This window comes from Anomaloglossus baeobatrachus, chromosome 6, assembly GCF_048569485.1.
Source record: "Anomaloglossus baeobatrachus isolate aAnoBae1 chromosome 6, aAnoBae1.hap1, whole genome shotgun sequence".
NCBI lineage: Eukaryota > Metazoa > Chordata > Amphibia > Anura > Aromobatidae > Anomaloglossus > Anomaloglossus baeobatrachus.
Window position 1 is genome coordinate 83416689 of NC_134358.1, and position 17922 is coordinate 83434610.

At 42.5% G+C, this 17922-nt stretch overlaps 1 protein-coding gene across 1 annotated transcript in view; it reads right to left on the reverse strand.

Annotated features, from left to right (window-relative positions):
* The window catches only part of VPS13B (vacuolar protein sorting 13 homolog B), a 1405890-nt gene that overhangs the window by 136572 nt on the left and 1251396 nt on the right, over positions 1 to 17922 (reverse strand). The window contains exons 44-48 of the mRNA XM_075353076.1: positions 13524 to 13679; positions 11313 to 11576; positions 6409 to 6492; positions 6093 to 6268; positions 2679 to 2849 (exon numbers count right to left, since the gene is read on the reverse strand). Coding sequence (XP_075209191.1) covers positions 2679 to 2849; positions 6093 to 6268; positions 6409 to 6492; positions 11313 to 11576; positions 13524 to 13679 — 851 coding nt within the window. The remainder of the gene's footprint in view (positions 1 to 2678; positions 2850 to 6092; positions 6269 to 6408; positions 6493 to 11312; positions 11577 to 13523; positions 13680 to 17922) is intronic.

Genomic DNA, 17922 nt, shown 5'->3' on the forward strand with positions numbered 1-17922 from the left:
GTCCTCCAAGTGATCATGAGCAAACTGTAGACGAGCCTTGACATGACGCTTTGAAAGTAAAGGTACCTTACGGGCTCGTCTGGAACGGAGACCATTGCGGTTGAGTACGTTACTTATGGTATTGACTGAAACCAATGTCCCCACTGCCATGAGATCTTCCTGGAGCTCCTTCCTTGTTGTCCTTGGGTTAGCCTTGACTCTTCGGACAAGCCTGGCCTCGGCACGGGTGGAAACTTTCAAAGGCTGTCCAGGCCGTGGAAGGCTAACAGTAGTTCCATAAGCCTTCCACTTCCGGATGATGCTCCCAACAGTGGAGACAGGTAGGCCCAACTCCTTGGAAAGGGTTTTGTACCCCTTGCCAGCCTTGTGACCCTCCACGATCTTGTCTCTGATGGCCTTGGAATGCTCCTTTGTCTTTCCCACGTTGACCAAGTATGAGTGCTGTTCACAAGTTTGGGGAGGGTCTTAATTAGTCAGAAAAGGCTGGAAAAAGAGATAATTAATCCAAACATGTGAAGCTCATTGTTCTTTGTGCCTGAAATACTTCTTAATACTTTAGGGGAACCAAACAGAATTCTGGTGGTTTGAGGGGTTGAATAATAAATGACCCTTTGAATAAACTTTTCACAATTTAAAAAAAAAAATAAATAACATTCTTTTTTGCTGCAGTGCATTTCACACTTCCAGGCTGATCTACAGTCCAAATGTCACAATGCCAAGTTAATTCCGAATGTGTAAACCTGCTAAATCTGAAGGGGGTTGAATACTACTTGTAGGCACTGTAAATGTATTTTATATGGATATAATAAATGAAAAGTCTACAACCCACTTTGTAGTAAAAAAAAGTGTAATGTACAACAAGGATGTGCTAAATCTATCAATTAATGTGCTAGATCAGGGCTGGACAAAGTGTGGCCCATGGGCCACATACGGCCCTCTGGCTGTTCAAGTCAGGCCCAAAGACCAAAACATTCGAAGAGTTCAAAACATTAGACAGCCATATGTCCTCCACTGTCAGGCCTCCGCTGCTGCCCATCGCCCTATGTCACCAATATCCACAGGATGCGGATAGCGGTGAATACATTGGTGGAAGAGAGCCATATATAAATACCATAGGAGGCTCTGTGGGGTCTCATGCTGTATTTAGGAGGCTGTGTGGAGTCTCATGCTGTATTTTGGAGGCTGAATGGGGGCTCATTAGGCCCTGTCACACACAGAGATAAATCTTTGGCAGATCTGTGGTTGCAGTGAAATCATGGACATATTGTTCCATTTGTACACAGCCACAAACCTGGCACTGATTGTCCACAATTTCACTGCAACCACAGATCTGCCGCAGATTTATCTCTGTGTGTGACAGGACCTATTATCTATATAGGAGGCTATGTGGGGCTGATAAAGTATATTATAGTCTATCTGGGGCTCAGAAATCTATACAGGAGGCTACGTGGGAGCTCTTTCTGTATTTAGGAGGCTATGTGGTGGCTCATACTGTATATAGAAGTTTTGTGGGGGCTAATAATGTATACAGATGGCTGTGTGGGGCTGATAATACATATATGCGGCTATGTGGGGGCTAATCCTGTATATAGGGGGCTATGTGGGGCTCATCCAGGATTTAGGAGGCTATATGGGGGTACATACTGTATATAGAGAGGCTTTGTGTGGGCTAATAATGTATAAGGGGCTATGCGGGCACTCATACTGTACGGTATATAGAGGGGCTATGTGGGACTCATCCTGTATATAAGGGGCTATGTGGGGGCTCATCCTGCATATATGGGGATATGTTTGGGCTCATCCAGCATTTAGGAGGCTACATGGGGGTTCATACTTTACATAGATAGGTTTTGTGATGGCTAATAATGTAGAGGAGCTATGCGGGGACCCATACTGTATATAGAGGGGCCATGTGTGGGCTCACACTATATAAAGGGGCTATGTGGGGCTCATCCTATACATAAGGGGCTTTCTGGTGGCTCGTCCTGTATATAGGAGTCTGTGTGGCCTCACATTGTATATAGGGAGCTATGTGGGGGCTGATATGGTATATAGAGAGGTTCTGTGTAGGAGGCTGTGTGGGTGCTCATACGGTATATAGGAGGAAATCAGCATACTTAATATTTCTCAATATTAAATGATACAATGAATATGAATATAAAAAAATAATTGTAATTAATATGTTAATATTAAGCAGAATTGATTTCAGCCTATTTGTTCGGCCTCAACACCAATCACAGTCTCTCATCTGGCCTCGTGGGAAAATTATTTACCCTCTGTGCTAGATAATATGGTAAGATAGGTTTGTCACATCTTCAGATTGCCCATTCTTTACATTTATACTATATAAATAATAGACCGAATTGTTACATTTGTCCCATAGGTTTTACTAAGGCATAAATTGGTATCGACCATTGAAGAAATAAAAAATAATTAAGTAATGGAAAGCTTACTTTGTTTATAACTTGTCAAGGACAATTGTAAGATCCAACAGAGAATAAATCACAAAGTAATATTAGAAAACTGATTTTAAGAAAATAGCTATTTGCCCAAATCGTCAACCGTTATTTATAGGTTTCGTTTCCTTTTGTTTTTCTGTTACATTTTTTTTTTTAAACAAACATTTTAATAACTATATTTTTTAAGAAATACCAGACGGCGATTACCGACCGACCTACCTGTCTGCGTCTTTTTTATTATATGGCCACACAGGCTGAGAATAGCAATTTTCCCCATAAAAGTCAGAGATGATGTGACCTGCAGAGTATTCGCTTTGTGCTTTCATGGCTATTTGTTTAATCAGAGCTGTCGAGATGGGAACAGCGCATTCTGATGGGTCATCTTCTTCCCTGGAAAGATGAGAACGTACAACCAATATCAGATAATGAAGCCGTTTACTGTGACACGCTTGTAAAAAGCGCAGGAATGTCAAATTTAAAAGGAAAATGTGCTCTAAAAAGCTTTAGCTACAGAATTTTACTGCCCTACACAGTTTACAGCTAAGGTCAAGCCCAGCTTAGAATCACAGCAGTTCCAGTGTCTTAGCCCTAACCCCTGACCCCTGTCTATATGCCATTTACAACATATGGAAGTCAGGAGGGACATCTGCTTGAGACACCCTCCAAAAGGCAATTTCTCTGTTCTACAGACTCAGGAGTAGCAGAAGCATGCAAAAAATGATACATGAGTAATAAACTGTGTAGCTGTGAAGCTAGCAAAGGAATGTCTGACAGCAAACACTGGCTAAAAACAGCAGTAATGTCTCTGTATGTCTGTGCTTCTTTCTCTCTGACTGCCGCTGCTTCCTCCTCCTCCCCTCTTATCCATAGATGTATATTGTTAGTAACTAGTGATGGGTGGACTTGCAGATAACCAGGACCGGCGGATCTAACCGGATTAAAAAAAATAAAAAAAAATACGATTCTGGTAAGAATTGATCTTGGATATCTGGCCATACGCCCAACCCCATAAGAGTCTATAGGGACCAGAATACGGCGATTAAGAATTGTGGTAAAGGAGGATTACAACAAGCACTTCATACTTACCGAAGCTCCGGCGCAGCTGTAACTGCTTCCTGGACGCTTATTCACTTCTGTGGCCACTCATTACCTTCATTGCATATGCACTGCTTTACTTGCCCACCGGCGTCTGTGATTGGTTGCAGTCAGACGCGTCCCCACCCTGAGTGACAGTGTGTCAGCTGACTGCTTCCAAACACAGACGCTACGTGCGTCTATCATGGTATAAAAATTAAAAAATATTTGGTGTAGAGTCCTCCCAGACCCAGAACAGATAAAGCATACGGCTACAGGCTGCAGCCCCCAGCCCGTACACTTATCGTGGCTGTGCATGAAAATAAGAGGAACCGCAGACGTTGTTTTAAAAATTATTTAAATAAATAATTTTAAAAAAACGACGTGCGGTCCCCCCAATTTTGATACCCAGCCAAAGTGCGACAGCTGGGGCTATTTTTTAAAATTATTTATTTAAAAACAAAAAACAAAAGCTGCATGCGGTTCCTCATATTTTAATACACAGCCAAGATAAGCGCAGGGCTGGGGTTGCAGCCCGTGGCCGTGAGCTTTATCTGTGCAGGGTTTCATAATATGGGGGGACCTTACGCCAAATATTTTATTTATTTTTACTGTACGATATAGACCAGCAGACAGCATCTGTGATTGGAAGCTTCAGACAGGCTGTCACTCAGGCTGGGGCGCGTCTGACTGCAACAAATCACAGACACCAGATGGGAGGAGAAAGCAGTGCATATGCAATGAAGGTAATGAGCGGCCTTGGAAGTAAATGAGTGGCCGCGGGAGCAGTTACAGCCGCACCGGAGATGAAGCGTTCGCTTCATCCTTATTTTTCCTTAATTTTATTTTATTTCACAATTGCCGAACCTGAATTATACGGAAGTCGCTGAGCATTCCAGGCTCGGATCCGGCACTCGGGTACGTTTGAAGATGCGTGGATCCAGACTTTTACAGTCCGAGTCCGCCCATCTCTTAGTAACTGTAACCTGATATCTCAGTGAAACTCAAATTCCATCTTCTGTTTGTCTCAGGAGAACAATTTTTTTTTAATAATATATTTTTAGCACTAACTTTAGGGTTGACTTACAGTGAAAAATTCTATAAAAAGTTCCATACGGCTATGTAAACATCGAGCTTTTTTCTGCAGGCAATATCTGTTTTTTTTTTACAAAAAAGCCCATGCTTACACAACGCAGGTTTTACTCCTTTTTTTGGTGCAGAATAAATGTGTCATTTGTCTACAGTATGTTCGATAAAGTTAATTTTATTCAGCAAAAATGCATGGCTGAGTTTCGGCAGCGTTTTTGCAGTTCCTCATTGCTTCCTACAGTGAAAAAAAGCTGCAAAAACACTGAAAGAACTGACATGCTGCAGTTTTCAAAAAATGCTACAGTTTTCCAATTCAGATAATCAAATTAATTTATTAAACATACATCACGAAATTACAGCATAACATAAAAGGGAAAGAACAAGGTGCTCAGTAAGATTTACAAGAAGAACACCACATTGGAGATCAAATAAATACAGGGGGGATGTAAGGTATATGTGCATAGTAGCAAGGCGTTGTATATCCAAGACCTCTACGCACGTTTCGCGTGGGCTTCCTTGTAGGGGTCTTGGAAATACACCGCCTTGCAGAATCCAGGGTACTATGGGTGAGTGTCACTCATTTGAGAGTTCAGTACCTTAGCTGCTATTTTGCATCGGCACTTTACATCCCCCCTGTATTTATTTGATCTGCAATGTGGTGTTCTGTATGTATGCAGTGATTTCAATGATGTATGTCAAAATAAATTTATTTGATTATGTACTTGGTGCATTTATGACTCAATTTAGTTATAGGTTTGAATTGTGTTTGAGTCACCAGCTACTATTCTCTCTACAGTCCTTTTTGTAACTTATTGGGTGCTTGGATCCACATTGTGGGATAGAACTACAGCCCCCTCTTTCGCTTGTCATTTAGATGATGTTGATAAGTTTTCCATATCATTACGGAAAAAAGCAATCATGTCCACTGTACGTACTGTACTGTGAAAAGCAGTTTTTAGTTAACATTAAAAAAAAAAAAGCAAAAACAAAAAATGCTGCAAAAAGCAATGCAAGAACAAAAGCCGAAAAGTAGGTTCACACGTTCTTTTTCTGCACAAAAAAAAACCCAGAATGGTGGAAGGAAAAATGCAGCGGTATAACTTTTGTTTTTTTACCTATTCTTTTGAATGGGTGAAAAGCGCTGGAAAAGAGGAGAAAAAATTGACGCTGCAAATTGGCAAAAATGTAGCCAAAGTCAAAATACATGTGGGACCCCTCTCCCCCCCCAGAAAAAATACAGTGTGTGCATGATATCAGAAATCTCAATGATACGGGGCTGCGTATTTTACGTACCAAATCCGCACGTGTGAACATACCATAAAGCTCATCTTTGGCCCTGGAGCTGCTCGGACCCTCAATCAGTGCCATATATGTCCCAGTATGACAACCGAGAACCTACAAAATACATACAATATCTTTCCCAAAAAGTTGTGCGCCCCTGCTAGAATAGTAGTAAGGTTTATTTTTCACCTGGCTTGGAACGTCAGGTGATGGGTTATGTCCGGCTCTATGTTCGGCAGCGGCTTTTCAAGCCCTTTTCCAGGAATCACTTGTGTTTCGCTTAAACCGAGGCTTCTCTTCTCTAAATGTATAATAATGGGATCCGGAAGATGGCTCCGCATGATAAAGAGGGGGCTGAACACAATCTGGAGAGACAAAGAACACAATGACATTAGGCTTTGCACTTTCCAGCTGCCTGATATTGTAAATTTTTCTTTTCCAAGGTCGCTGCGACCTCCAATCCGTCCCGTTTATGTGCGGTCACATCGCCGTGCTCATTACTCACCATTCGCTGCTGCGCCTGAGAACTGGGCTCTAAGGTTTGGAGCGTACACCACACGTATGTAATGGGCCTGTCTGAGGATGGCACCTGCGAGCAATGAGATTACATTAATCACAATGCTTATTTACACTCCGGGGCAATATTTCCTATTTTTAACTTAATCGCATACTCTACACAAGTAAAAAAAATATATATATTTGAATATCTTAGTAGGCAGCATCCGTTCTCCAGTCATCCGACACCTGAAAGTGGATCGGCCACCAGATTTCACAACAGAAATTGTACACATATCTCTTAAGCCTGATGAGGCTGGTGTATTTATTTCGAAAATGTATGTGTTGTATGACTGGCTGCATAATATGAGCATTTTATGAGTCAGGAACAGAATGAAATAACTCATGAGTCCCAGTGTAATCAGTCTGAACCCACCCAGCCTGACTAACAGCTGCAGCTTGTACTGATCAGTGTGAGATCTCAGCAGCAGCAGCAGAGAGGGGGGACACTGAGGAGCTGACAGGCTAGGTGGGCCAAGATAGAGTTAAACTTTCATAAGGTATTATAAAGCCATTCTGACCTGTGTCTTCACAGTGAGCACACCAGCTTGACCGGGTCTAAGAGATCTGTTCAATAAAGTAGGCAATTTTTTTTGTGAAATTTAGTGACAGATCCACTTTAAAGGGGCTGATTGTAATTAAACAGAACTAGAAACAGCATCACATGTATTCATGGGCAATACCAATACCTATGACACATTTCTACACATTCATTTACCTGGGTGAAAAATGCCTCAAAAATGCTGAAAGAATTGACATACTGCAGATCTGAAAAACAAACACCTTAAAGGGAACTTGTCAGGTAAAAAAAACACTATTAGCCTTTAGATATAGGGTTAACCTGCAGGTTAATAGAGTTCTGAATCTGCCCGGTCTCCATACTGACAGCTGCGCTGCCGGGTGGAAATTAACTTTATTCCCCAGGGCAGACTCTAGCTTTCAGTCACAGAAGTAGCGCCGGCACGGTTTCAGTCACTGCTTAGTACAGAGTGAGCAGCAGCTGTAATTGCGCCCCCGGCACTGACTGACAACTGCTCAGTATAAGACCTGGCTGTCAGTCAGTGCCAGGTGTGTGGTTACAGCCATCATTCACTATTCCCAGAGCGTTGACTGAAGACGCACCGGTGCCACACCTGTGACTGAAAGCCTGAGGCTGGCAAGAGGATTAAAGTTCATTTCCTCTAAACAGCGGGTCTCTGTGGCGGTGATGGGCAGCTTTAGAACGCTATTATCCTGCAGATTGAGCCCATATCTGCAGGTTAATAGTATTTCATTGACCTCACAGGTTCCTTATTAAGGTTCAAATCTGCATGGAAAAAAATAAGCAGCACGAGATTTCCAAAACTCATTAACTTTGCTAGTACTGTAAACGCTGTGGTTTTTGTAGCAAAAAAAAAAAAAACGCAGCGTGTGAACATGCCCTTATTCTGCCAACTGGAAGTGATCACAGGTATGGGACCTCCACAATCAGATCGTTGTGATAAGCCCTAAAATTCAATGATTATTCTCCAACAAGTCTGGTGGTTTGGGGGTTTCTATGTTGGTGTAAAATGTTGTTTTTGGCGCAGAACTGTAAAGTCCACACATGTAAAATTTTACAAACTGACAGAATTACCAATCAGGAAAATCCTAACAAAAAAAAAGAGAATATAAACCAACTTTTCTTAAAAATATGATTTGGAGGAGTTATTCTGGGGGTTCTCTGCCCTCTCCGGCTGTGTATAACTGTATGTATATATGTGTGGATGTATATACGTATGTTTATATACAGAATTTTGACTCTTTTAGTACCACATTGTCCTAATCCATAGTGACATTCTTGGTGTATACAACTCGGTGGTTAAAAATCCTATGCCATCCGATAAATGCAGACAGATGTAGAGGTCCTCACGCTCCCCGCCCGGACCCCGCTGACTCCGGGAGATGCCGCATGCAGTTTGTCTACTGACTGGTGCAACGAGGGTGGAATTCATTTTGTCAAGCGATTTTTTTTTTTTTTCTGGAAAGACAGGAAATCCATGTCTAACATATCAACAGTAAAGCGAACAGATGTAAAATATCTACATCACATAATCAAAGAACAAGGGCTTTGCCAACTTCTAAACAGGCCAGGAACATAGGGTGTGTAAATGAGAACATCGCTCAAGCATTTTCTCACACACAAGTCGCACACTGCTCCTCGGTAGCCTGTCTTGTAATGTGATCAAGACACATCACTCCGAGAGCCCACGGTGATATGATCCCACTGTGCGCCGATCCCGCTCCTCACTTCCTGATCACGCTAAACATTTGGAAGAAAACTTTGATCTGTAATGTCAGGAGAACTCTGGCGGTATATAAATAATGCACATAGGGCCATGCCTACACGTAGAGCGTGTTTATCCAAGACCTTGAGCAAATAAACTGAAGGTCCAGGGGAACAATAACAGACTGGAGGGCTGGGCTGGACTGAATATGGAGATGGGAATATAGGCAGGAAAATGTGGTCATCACTCAAGAACATGGAGGACCGATGACTCTAGATCAGGGATGTCTAACTCAAATACACACAGTGCCAAAGTAAAAAATTTGGACAAAGTCAAGAGCCCTACATAGTCTCCCATAAGGAATACTGTGCCCTACATAGTCCTCAATACAGAATAATAGGTCGCACATAGCACTCCATACAGAATAATTAGCCCACCATAGCACTCCATACAGAATAGTGGGCCCCACATAGCCCTCCCTAAAGAATAATGGCCCCACATAGCCTTCCATACAGAATAATGAGCCCCACATAGTCCTCCATACAGAATAATGGTCCCCACATAGCCCTCTATTTGGAATAATGTATCCTACAAAGTCCTCCATACAGAATAATGAGCCCCACATACCCTTCCATACAGAATAATGAGCTCCACATAGCCTCCGTACAGAATATTGGGCCCCACATAGCCCTCCATACAGAATAATGGGCCGCACATAGCACTCCATACAGAATAATTAGCCCACCATAGCACTCCATACAGAATAGTGGGCCCCACATAGCCCTCCATACAGAATAATGGTCCCCACATAGCCCTCCATATGGAATAATGTATTCTACAAAGTCATCCATACAGAATAATGAGCCCCACATAACCTTCCATACAGAATAATGAGCTCCACATAGCCCTCTGTATAGAATATTGGGCCCCACATAGCCCTCTATATGGAATAATGTATCCTACAAAGTCCTCCATACAGAATAATGGGCCCCACAGTCCTCCATACAGAACAATATGCCCCACATAGTCCTCCGTACACAATAATGGGCCCCACATAGCCCTCCATACAGAATAATGGGCCCCACATAGTCCTCCATATAGAATAATGGGCCCCATATAATCCTCTATACCCAATAATGGGCTCCACATAGCCCTCCATATAGAATGATCCCCACATAGCCCTGCCTACAAAATAATGGGCCCCACATAGTCCTCCATACAGAATAATGGGCCCCACATAATCCTCTATACCCAATAATGGGCTCCACATAGTCCTCCATAAAGTATAATGGGCCCCACATAGTCCTCCATACAGAATAATGGGCGCCTAACATCGCGGGCCAAATAAAATCAGTATGCGGGCCAGAGTTTGATATACATGCTCTAGTGAAACAATAAAAATGAAGTCTTCTTCAGATGCTGTTGACACCGTCACACTCTTAACCATGAGCACGGTGGCTCAGGGCATGGTGCCTAACCCACTGTGGCTTTGCAGCGCTGGGGTCCCTGGATCAAATCCCACCATCTGCAAGGAGTTTGTATGTTCTCTCCGTGTTTGCATGGGTTCCCTCCGGGTTCTCCGGTTTCCTGCAACACTCCAAAGTCATAATAGGGGATTTAGGTTGTGAGCCCCAATGTGGACAGTGATGATGATGTATGTACAGTGCTGAAGATTATGATGGCGCATTATAAGTAAAATAAATAAATAAAAATCACTTGGTACAGGAGGTTCAGGTGCCGCATCTCACATATCTCAAACTATCTATCTTCCGGTGGAGATGATGTTTCTATGCGGGAGGCAAGGATAACCTGGAGGGAAGTTCAGCCATCATAAATGGTTCAATAGCAGCAAAGTGGGCTGTCTTTATATGTGTTTTTGCAATTGGAATATTTACCAAAACAAATGTGGGTAACATATTGTAAATACAGAATCTATACAATAGCTTTACGGCGGTTTAAAAGTCAAAACAAGCTATAAAGACTTAAAAACGCAAAATATGATGTAAAAATCTATGATAAAAAAATCATTACAAAAAGAAGTGTGATAAAAATAATAAACAAGTAACAAAAACAACACAACGACTACTACTAACAAAAATAACTATTCTAATATTACTACTACTACTACTAATAATGGGACAATATTAACCTTGTTCTCCAAGAATCAGACATGGGCAGTAAATGACAGAACTTATTACGGTAATTACTTATAGGATACACGGACATGAAATACACTTTCCAGGGTTTTTACACTTACGCCTCAGTCTGATTTTATAATATTTTTTATCGCACAGATTAAAATTAGGAACGCCATAGAACATGTCCACAGAAAGTGAATTAAAGTAAAATCTCTCCTCCATAGAACCTTATGAGCACTGATCGTCATCTCCTATCTTAATAATAAGAAATCTGTGTTCACTGAAGGCACATTGGACTTATGAATTGAGCATTTTGAGAATGTTAGAAGTGGATTTACTCTTATGTTCTATTGATTTATCAAAAAATAACGAAAAGGAAGGTTTCACTTTAACACGGTTTTATCTTCGGAAGGCGAACCACCATCATCATCCCACAGCCACCTACTTAGAAGACATTATGCTGTACATACCTGAATGATAAAGCTGTTTTCTGTGGTCTCGGAGGTCAGGGAGACATCTCGGGACCACTCATCATCTCCTTTGGCCCTTACACAAAGCTCTGTGAGCTCGCTGTCCTCCAGGATGTAAGACGGCAGCTTCTGTTTGGCTTCCAGGCAGTCTACATGTTCTCGCACCACAGCACAACCGTCGTGCCCAACATAATGTTGTACCACCTTAAGATCAATACTTTCTGGTAGGTAGCTACAGATGATTTGCCTTCCACAGATGGTTACCTACAGGAGAAAAGCAAAAAAGTAACATCACGATCTGCTGCCATCATCCAAAGTGGTATTCTACCGGGACCAAAAGACTTTTTCGAACGCAGTTATACCAAATAAGTATATTTTTTATTCCTAAATTGTGAAATGTTGGAAGACAAGATGGAGCGCAAATAGGGTCTTATCCAAGGAGTACAGGGGATAAACGACAGTAGGACGTTTCACCTTAAGAAGTTAGTGTGTCACAACCAACTGCCCCCAGTATGGGTCACACGGCTGCTGCAGCCCCACATGTAAATAGAGGAAAGCGATGAAGAGACTGTGTGTTGATACTGCGCCGCCGTAGTAAAAGATGATTCCAGATATATTAATAAAAGTGATTAATTTCTACGTGTTTCGGAGAGCCTCCTTTTTTTCAGAAAAAAGAGAGGGTGTCTCTTCAAAATAAATAAATAATTTTTTATTAATATATCTGGAATCATCTTTTACAACAGCGACGCAGCATCAACACCCAGTCTCTTCATCGCTTTCCTCTATTTTTTATTTTAGCAACTGTTTTATCGTTCATGGGCAAAAGGGGGTGATTTTAACTTTCGTGTTATTTATTTTTTACTGTATTTAAAAGTTCCTTTAGGGGACTTGAAGCGGTATTCGCTTGATCACTTGTGCAATACATAGCAGTGCATTAGCACTGTAATGTATAGTGAAAATCACAATCTCATATTAGTGGTAGCTAAACGCTGGTTTTCACAGGAAAATGACAGACACAGAGGTCTTCATCAGACTTTTGGCTGTCAAGACAACCCATTGGCACCCAGTGATTCAGGCATGCTGATGGGTACATGGAATGATGCGCCCCCCTGCTGGTGCATGTTAAATGCCACTGTAAGAGATTAACAGCAGTATTTAGCAGGTTAACAGCAGCGAGTGAAGCAGTTAAAGGCACATGATGACTGATTATATCAGCAGTCATTTGCCTGGAAAGTTGTGGGCTCCGCGTGGGAGCCCGCATCAAAGGCAGGGACATGACCTTTGACGTACATGTACATTAAAGGTCGTTAAGGGGTAAAAGAGATATTCTGGCAAGAAAAAGTTATCACCTGTTCGCAGGATGGTTGAGAGCTTCTTAATCGGTGGGGATCGCTGTTGTACACAGCAATTCCTAAATATATTTAATTAGCAAATCACTTTTGTTTTGTCTACGGAGGTAATCACTATAGTAGATTATAATGGCTGCCGTCTTGCTACACTTGAAAAAAAAAAACCTGTCCTAGGATATTAATAGAACAGGAGACAGTGAGCATGTGCAGTAAGAAGCTTCGCTACTGTGGCCTGGAGATTAAATTGTACCATGGTCTATCAGATCTCTCCAGGTCACCGTTTTATCAGCAGTAGATTATTACTAGAGGACTAGTGGTATCGTGCCATGTAGTTCTCCTGCTCTGTGTAACCCCGCCCCCACCACTGATTGGTAGCTTTCTGACAATATACACAGGAGGCTGCTCATCAGAGGCATGGGCGGGGTTATACACAGTTTATTATTTCGAGAAATGGTAAATTTACAGCAAAGAAAATTGCTATTGTATCAAAACTGCAGCAAGCAGCCTGACAAGTGATACATCACTAGAATCAGGGTCTCTGACCATATATCACACTGCTCTCAGAGTAGGTAGCAAAAATCTGGTGACAGATTCCCTTTACAGTCTTATATGTGCCTTATACATTGAGCCCCAAACAGACTTTCCTTATTATACTGAACCATTAATATTTTTTTTCCTACATTCTTACTTGTTTCAACTTGAATAGATGAATTAATATAAAACAATATATTGCCTCTATCCTTTTTGTGTTTTTATTACAATAGCAAATGAAAAAAAAATATTGTTTGAGTACAAAAAAATTATACTAAACAATAATATAGGCTGATAATAAATGTATAAAAGCAATCCACTGTCCACATACTTGTTTTTGCACCCCGTTCAGCTGCCGCACTTTAATAATTAGGGTGGCCGTCCGCCCCTTGTACTGAATGGTTCGGATGAATGTCCCGGCATTGTCCACATTGAAGGGCTCAGACCAGCGCCAGTTTCCCCAGCCTTCAATACAGATGTGCAGCAGCTGCAGGGAGATACAACATACATTATAAGAAGGGGATCATAAATACACTGCAATCTGTCATTAGGATTCATTATCATTCTTCTGAAAAGATTTAGGCCTTTTAGCTTCCTGAGGGGGAAAAATAGTTTAACCTCTTTGGTGACACACAATACATTACAATATTTCACTTGGCTTTGCTAAGATTTGTAGGGCAAAAAAAGTCAAGCTAAATTTCTAAACAAAGTACTTAACAGTGGAGGACGGACCCCACGATCCTGAGATAGGGGCTCGGAAACCTCGCACGTGGGCTCTGTAGAGCCACAACTTGAGTGGAGCTCTAGCTTGACTTTGGCTCCATTGATTGTCTATTCGATTCCTGGAGAAAGTCGGGCAATATCTCCGACAGTCCAATAGACAACGAATAGAGGAGAGGTTGAGCATGGGCATCTTCACTCTATTCAAGATGTGGCTCTACAGACCCCGATTCCATGGTTCTACAGGCCGATCTTTGGAATTGCAGGGGTTTCAGCAGTCGGACCTCCAACTTTCAATAAAGGACCCCATCAAATTAGACTAATGTATATGAGGGGCCTTAAGTTATCACCTATTTTGTAAAAAGGGATAACTCAAGATTTTGGGAATAACCCTTAAAAGAATTTTCACATTTTCATCAAATTTTTTATAGAAAATCTCTCCAGCTGAATTATATACTTTCTGTTACAAATTCTTCATCATTTCGATATCTGTCTTCAAGCAGTCAATAGTATTTTTGTTTTTCATCCATCGATTGAAGGTTTGTACCATATTCCCATTTCTAGAATGGGCGAGAAATGCTAAACTCGTGAGTGTTTAATCCATATTCACAGCTATGTCTGGTAATTCCATAGATAATGAATGGAACAGTGAAGCACATGCTTGACCATTCAGGCGAGGGGGGAAGGTTGGGGGAATGTGAGGGCACAAGTTGTCTGACCTGATGACTGTGGGGGTCTTAGCGTCCTTATGGAGAATGGATTTCTTGTTCCTACTTGATTACCCCTTTAATACTTCTCACAGGGTAGTTTGCTATATTTCTATCCATTCTAACAATCCTCTGGGATGCCTGGCTACTATACTATATGGTTGCCTTGATGACTATGGGATGGCGGGGAAATGGGGCTCCTAAGCTGTCCCTCAAGCTCAAGTATCCCTAATCTCTGGGATAGTCCTAATGGTGGGGATGCCTGATTCTCCTTCCTGGCCAGTCCTGAGATGATTCCCCCTCCCCTCCCCCCAGGCAAAGATGGGACATGAGTGTGTAGAGATGAGCAAACCCAAGGTTCGTTTTATGAACTGAACACAAACTTAAAAACTCAAGGTTCGGGGTTCGGATGTTTTACGTGCAAACTTTACTCATGCGAGCAATCCTGTGCTCAGGTACACTTGGTTCTAAGCCCAGTGCGAGCCACTTGCAGTGTTTGAAGAGTGCACACTGGGGTAACATCAGCACAATTACATGTAGTGTGCAGCCCAAAGAATTGTTTGAAAAAGTCCGCCCACTATACTCCAGAAGTGATCTGCTTATGGCTGGCTGTTTGTGGCTGGAGACTCAAACTGCCAATCACATACTCCAGGTTTCAGGTCAAGCTTGAGCCAGTGGAAGCTCGGCTCATTTGTGGTCGGGCGAACCGAACCTCCACGGAATTGCTCATCTCTAGAGATGAACTCTTGCTAGCCTGCCTATGACTCAGCACACAGCAGGTTGACGCCTCAGTCTGCCAGTGTTCTTCCAGAATCCAGAGAAACCATCAGGCGAAGTGTCAGAATCTACAATCTGAACAGTGCCCAATGCCGCCATGACAGTTGGTGGAGTTTGTGTAAAACTATCAGATGATGTCAATAGTCACCAATGTGTAATTTTGTAATTTAAAAGGTAACATCATCTTATTGAGGAGGGCCATTGAATCAAGACATAGGGGATTATAGGAAAAATGTCCAATGAAATTGTTTCTCCTTACATAAGTCAGTTCAGATATATCATCGTGTGACACACATGTAAGATGGCTGCCATTTCCTGTTCTGCACACCCTGCTTTGGTATGCAAGGAATGTCCAGATGTAAGAAGACCTCCATGTAAGTGAAAGATCCACTAGCCAACCTAGAGGAACAACCTACTGATGACCTCACGGACCAACCCACTGACCGACCCATGGATCAGCCCATGGATCAGCCCATGGATCAGCCCATGGACTAGCCCATTGACCAACCCACAGACCAATGGACACATCCGAGCATGCCAACTGTAGAGCCGACCATGCCCCTTTTTCCTAGTTTATATAAGTCGATGCTCTCTTGAAATCAACTCTTTTGGAGCTGTACTCTGATCACGGAGAAACTCACATCAGACTATTTGTCTGGTGTCAACTCTTTCACACATGCACTTGATCTTCATCAATTAAGTCAGGAGCAGGCAACTAGTGAACATTTCAAAGTGTTCACCCCAACAATCTTTTTACACAATACTGGATGTATAGAGCAAATTTGTGATATCAAGCAACCATAAAGTTTATTTTATCTGAGCGTCATTGTTTGTTCCACAATGTTACATTGGGTGAGAACAGATGATTTGAGCATCGAGAATACATCATTGGGGATCGTAGGTTGTTTTTTTTTCAACTGTACAAAACAATAAAGACGTTTGACCCCATTTTTTATATTGCAGTGGCAAAAAAGCAGAAACAAGTCTAGTTTTTACATCTTCACAAACTTCTAATGCTCCGAAAATCCAAATCAGCAGCGCAGAATTCAACCACATCTGGGAAGGGTAAATGGTTAAATTATAAGTGAAGGCCCCATGTAATAGCCTTGTCATCCGCCTCAGGCTGTGGGTGGCTTGTGAGGGGAAGACTGGCAGTTGTTCTGCAGCAAGTCTCCCTGTAATCTTATCAGTATTATTACAAGTTATTCCAAGGTTTACTGCACTATAGTAGGAAAAGATTTACGACGCGGACTGTCCGCCTGCTGATAACGTATACTGGGAGGAAAACTAGTGGTATTTGCCATTATTCTTCTGTGGGTTGTTAGTGATGGTCCCTGTTCTTGGCACGGAAAGTTTACTACTGTAAAATATACCGTAATCCATTTACCGTGACACCTATTACTACTACTTAAAGGGCTTGTCCCGCTAAAACATTATTTTCTGGCAGCAGCTTATCTGAGAACAACAGGATTGGCCGTTGAAATTCAACAGGTAACAGATGATGTGAGTAGAGAGTCTTGAGACCCCCATACACATTAGACAGTCAGACAATCCAGCCGATATAAGTGGATTTGTACGACTTTAGTCTAAGGTGTTCGGCAGCCTTTAGAGCAGGAGTCGGGAACCTATGGCTCGGGAGCCAGATGTGGGTCTTTGATGGCCACATCTGGCTAGCAGAAAAATCTTCCAGTTTGTAAGATGCACTTTTTTTCCCCCCAAAACTGGGGGGAAAATGGGGGAGCGTCTTACAAACTGCATTTGACTTACCAGGGCGGCAATGGTAGCGCAGGGTTGGGAATACTGCGGGCTCGTGAGGTGTTGTGGCGGGTGCCATTGATCTGTGGGCTGCTTTGAATCTCCCGCAGTTGATGAAATCGAATTCAAGAAAATGGCAGCAGAGGAGTGCGTGCACAGAAAGGATTCCACAGCCATATTCTTGAAGTCCATAGCATCGATCTGCGCACGCACCGCTGCCATTTTCTTGAAGTTCAAGTGCAGGAGATTCAAAGCAGCACGCCGGGAGATCAATGGTGCCCACCGCCGGGACACCCCATGAGCCCGCAGCAGTATTGCTGACCCACCACACACTGACCCTCCTGAGTCACGACACCCCCTTCCTGGTGCCCGCAGCATCGCCAAACTTGCCTCCTGGGACCTTCTGAGCTGCTCCACCACCGCCGCTCCCCCTTGGGGAGTATGGCTCTCATGAAATTACATTTTAAAATACGCGCCGTTCATGGCTCTCTCAACCAAAACCCCTGCTTTAGAGAGTCGCTGACAGACTCCTCCAGCAGCGCTCATCTCAGTGCCAAACATAAGGTTTGGCCATTGAAATTCAACAAGTTGAATCTTTCTTTTATGGAAGAGTCAGGATTCCCCCATACACATTAGTTCAGCCAACTTTATTTATTTCAGAAGGGTTCCTTTTGGTGTCCTACACAAGATGTTTTGTGTCTAGGATGATTTGTGAAGGAGGCTAGTAGTGATGATCGAGCACTTCCATTCACGGGTGCTCAGTACTTGAAA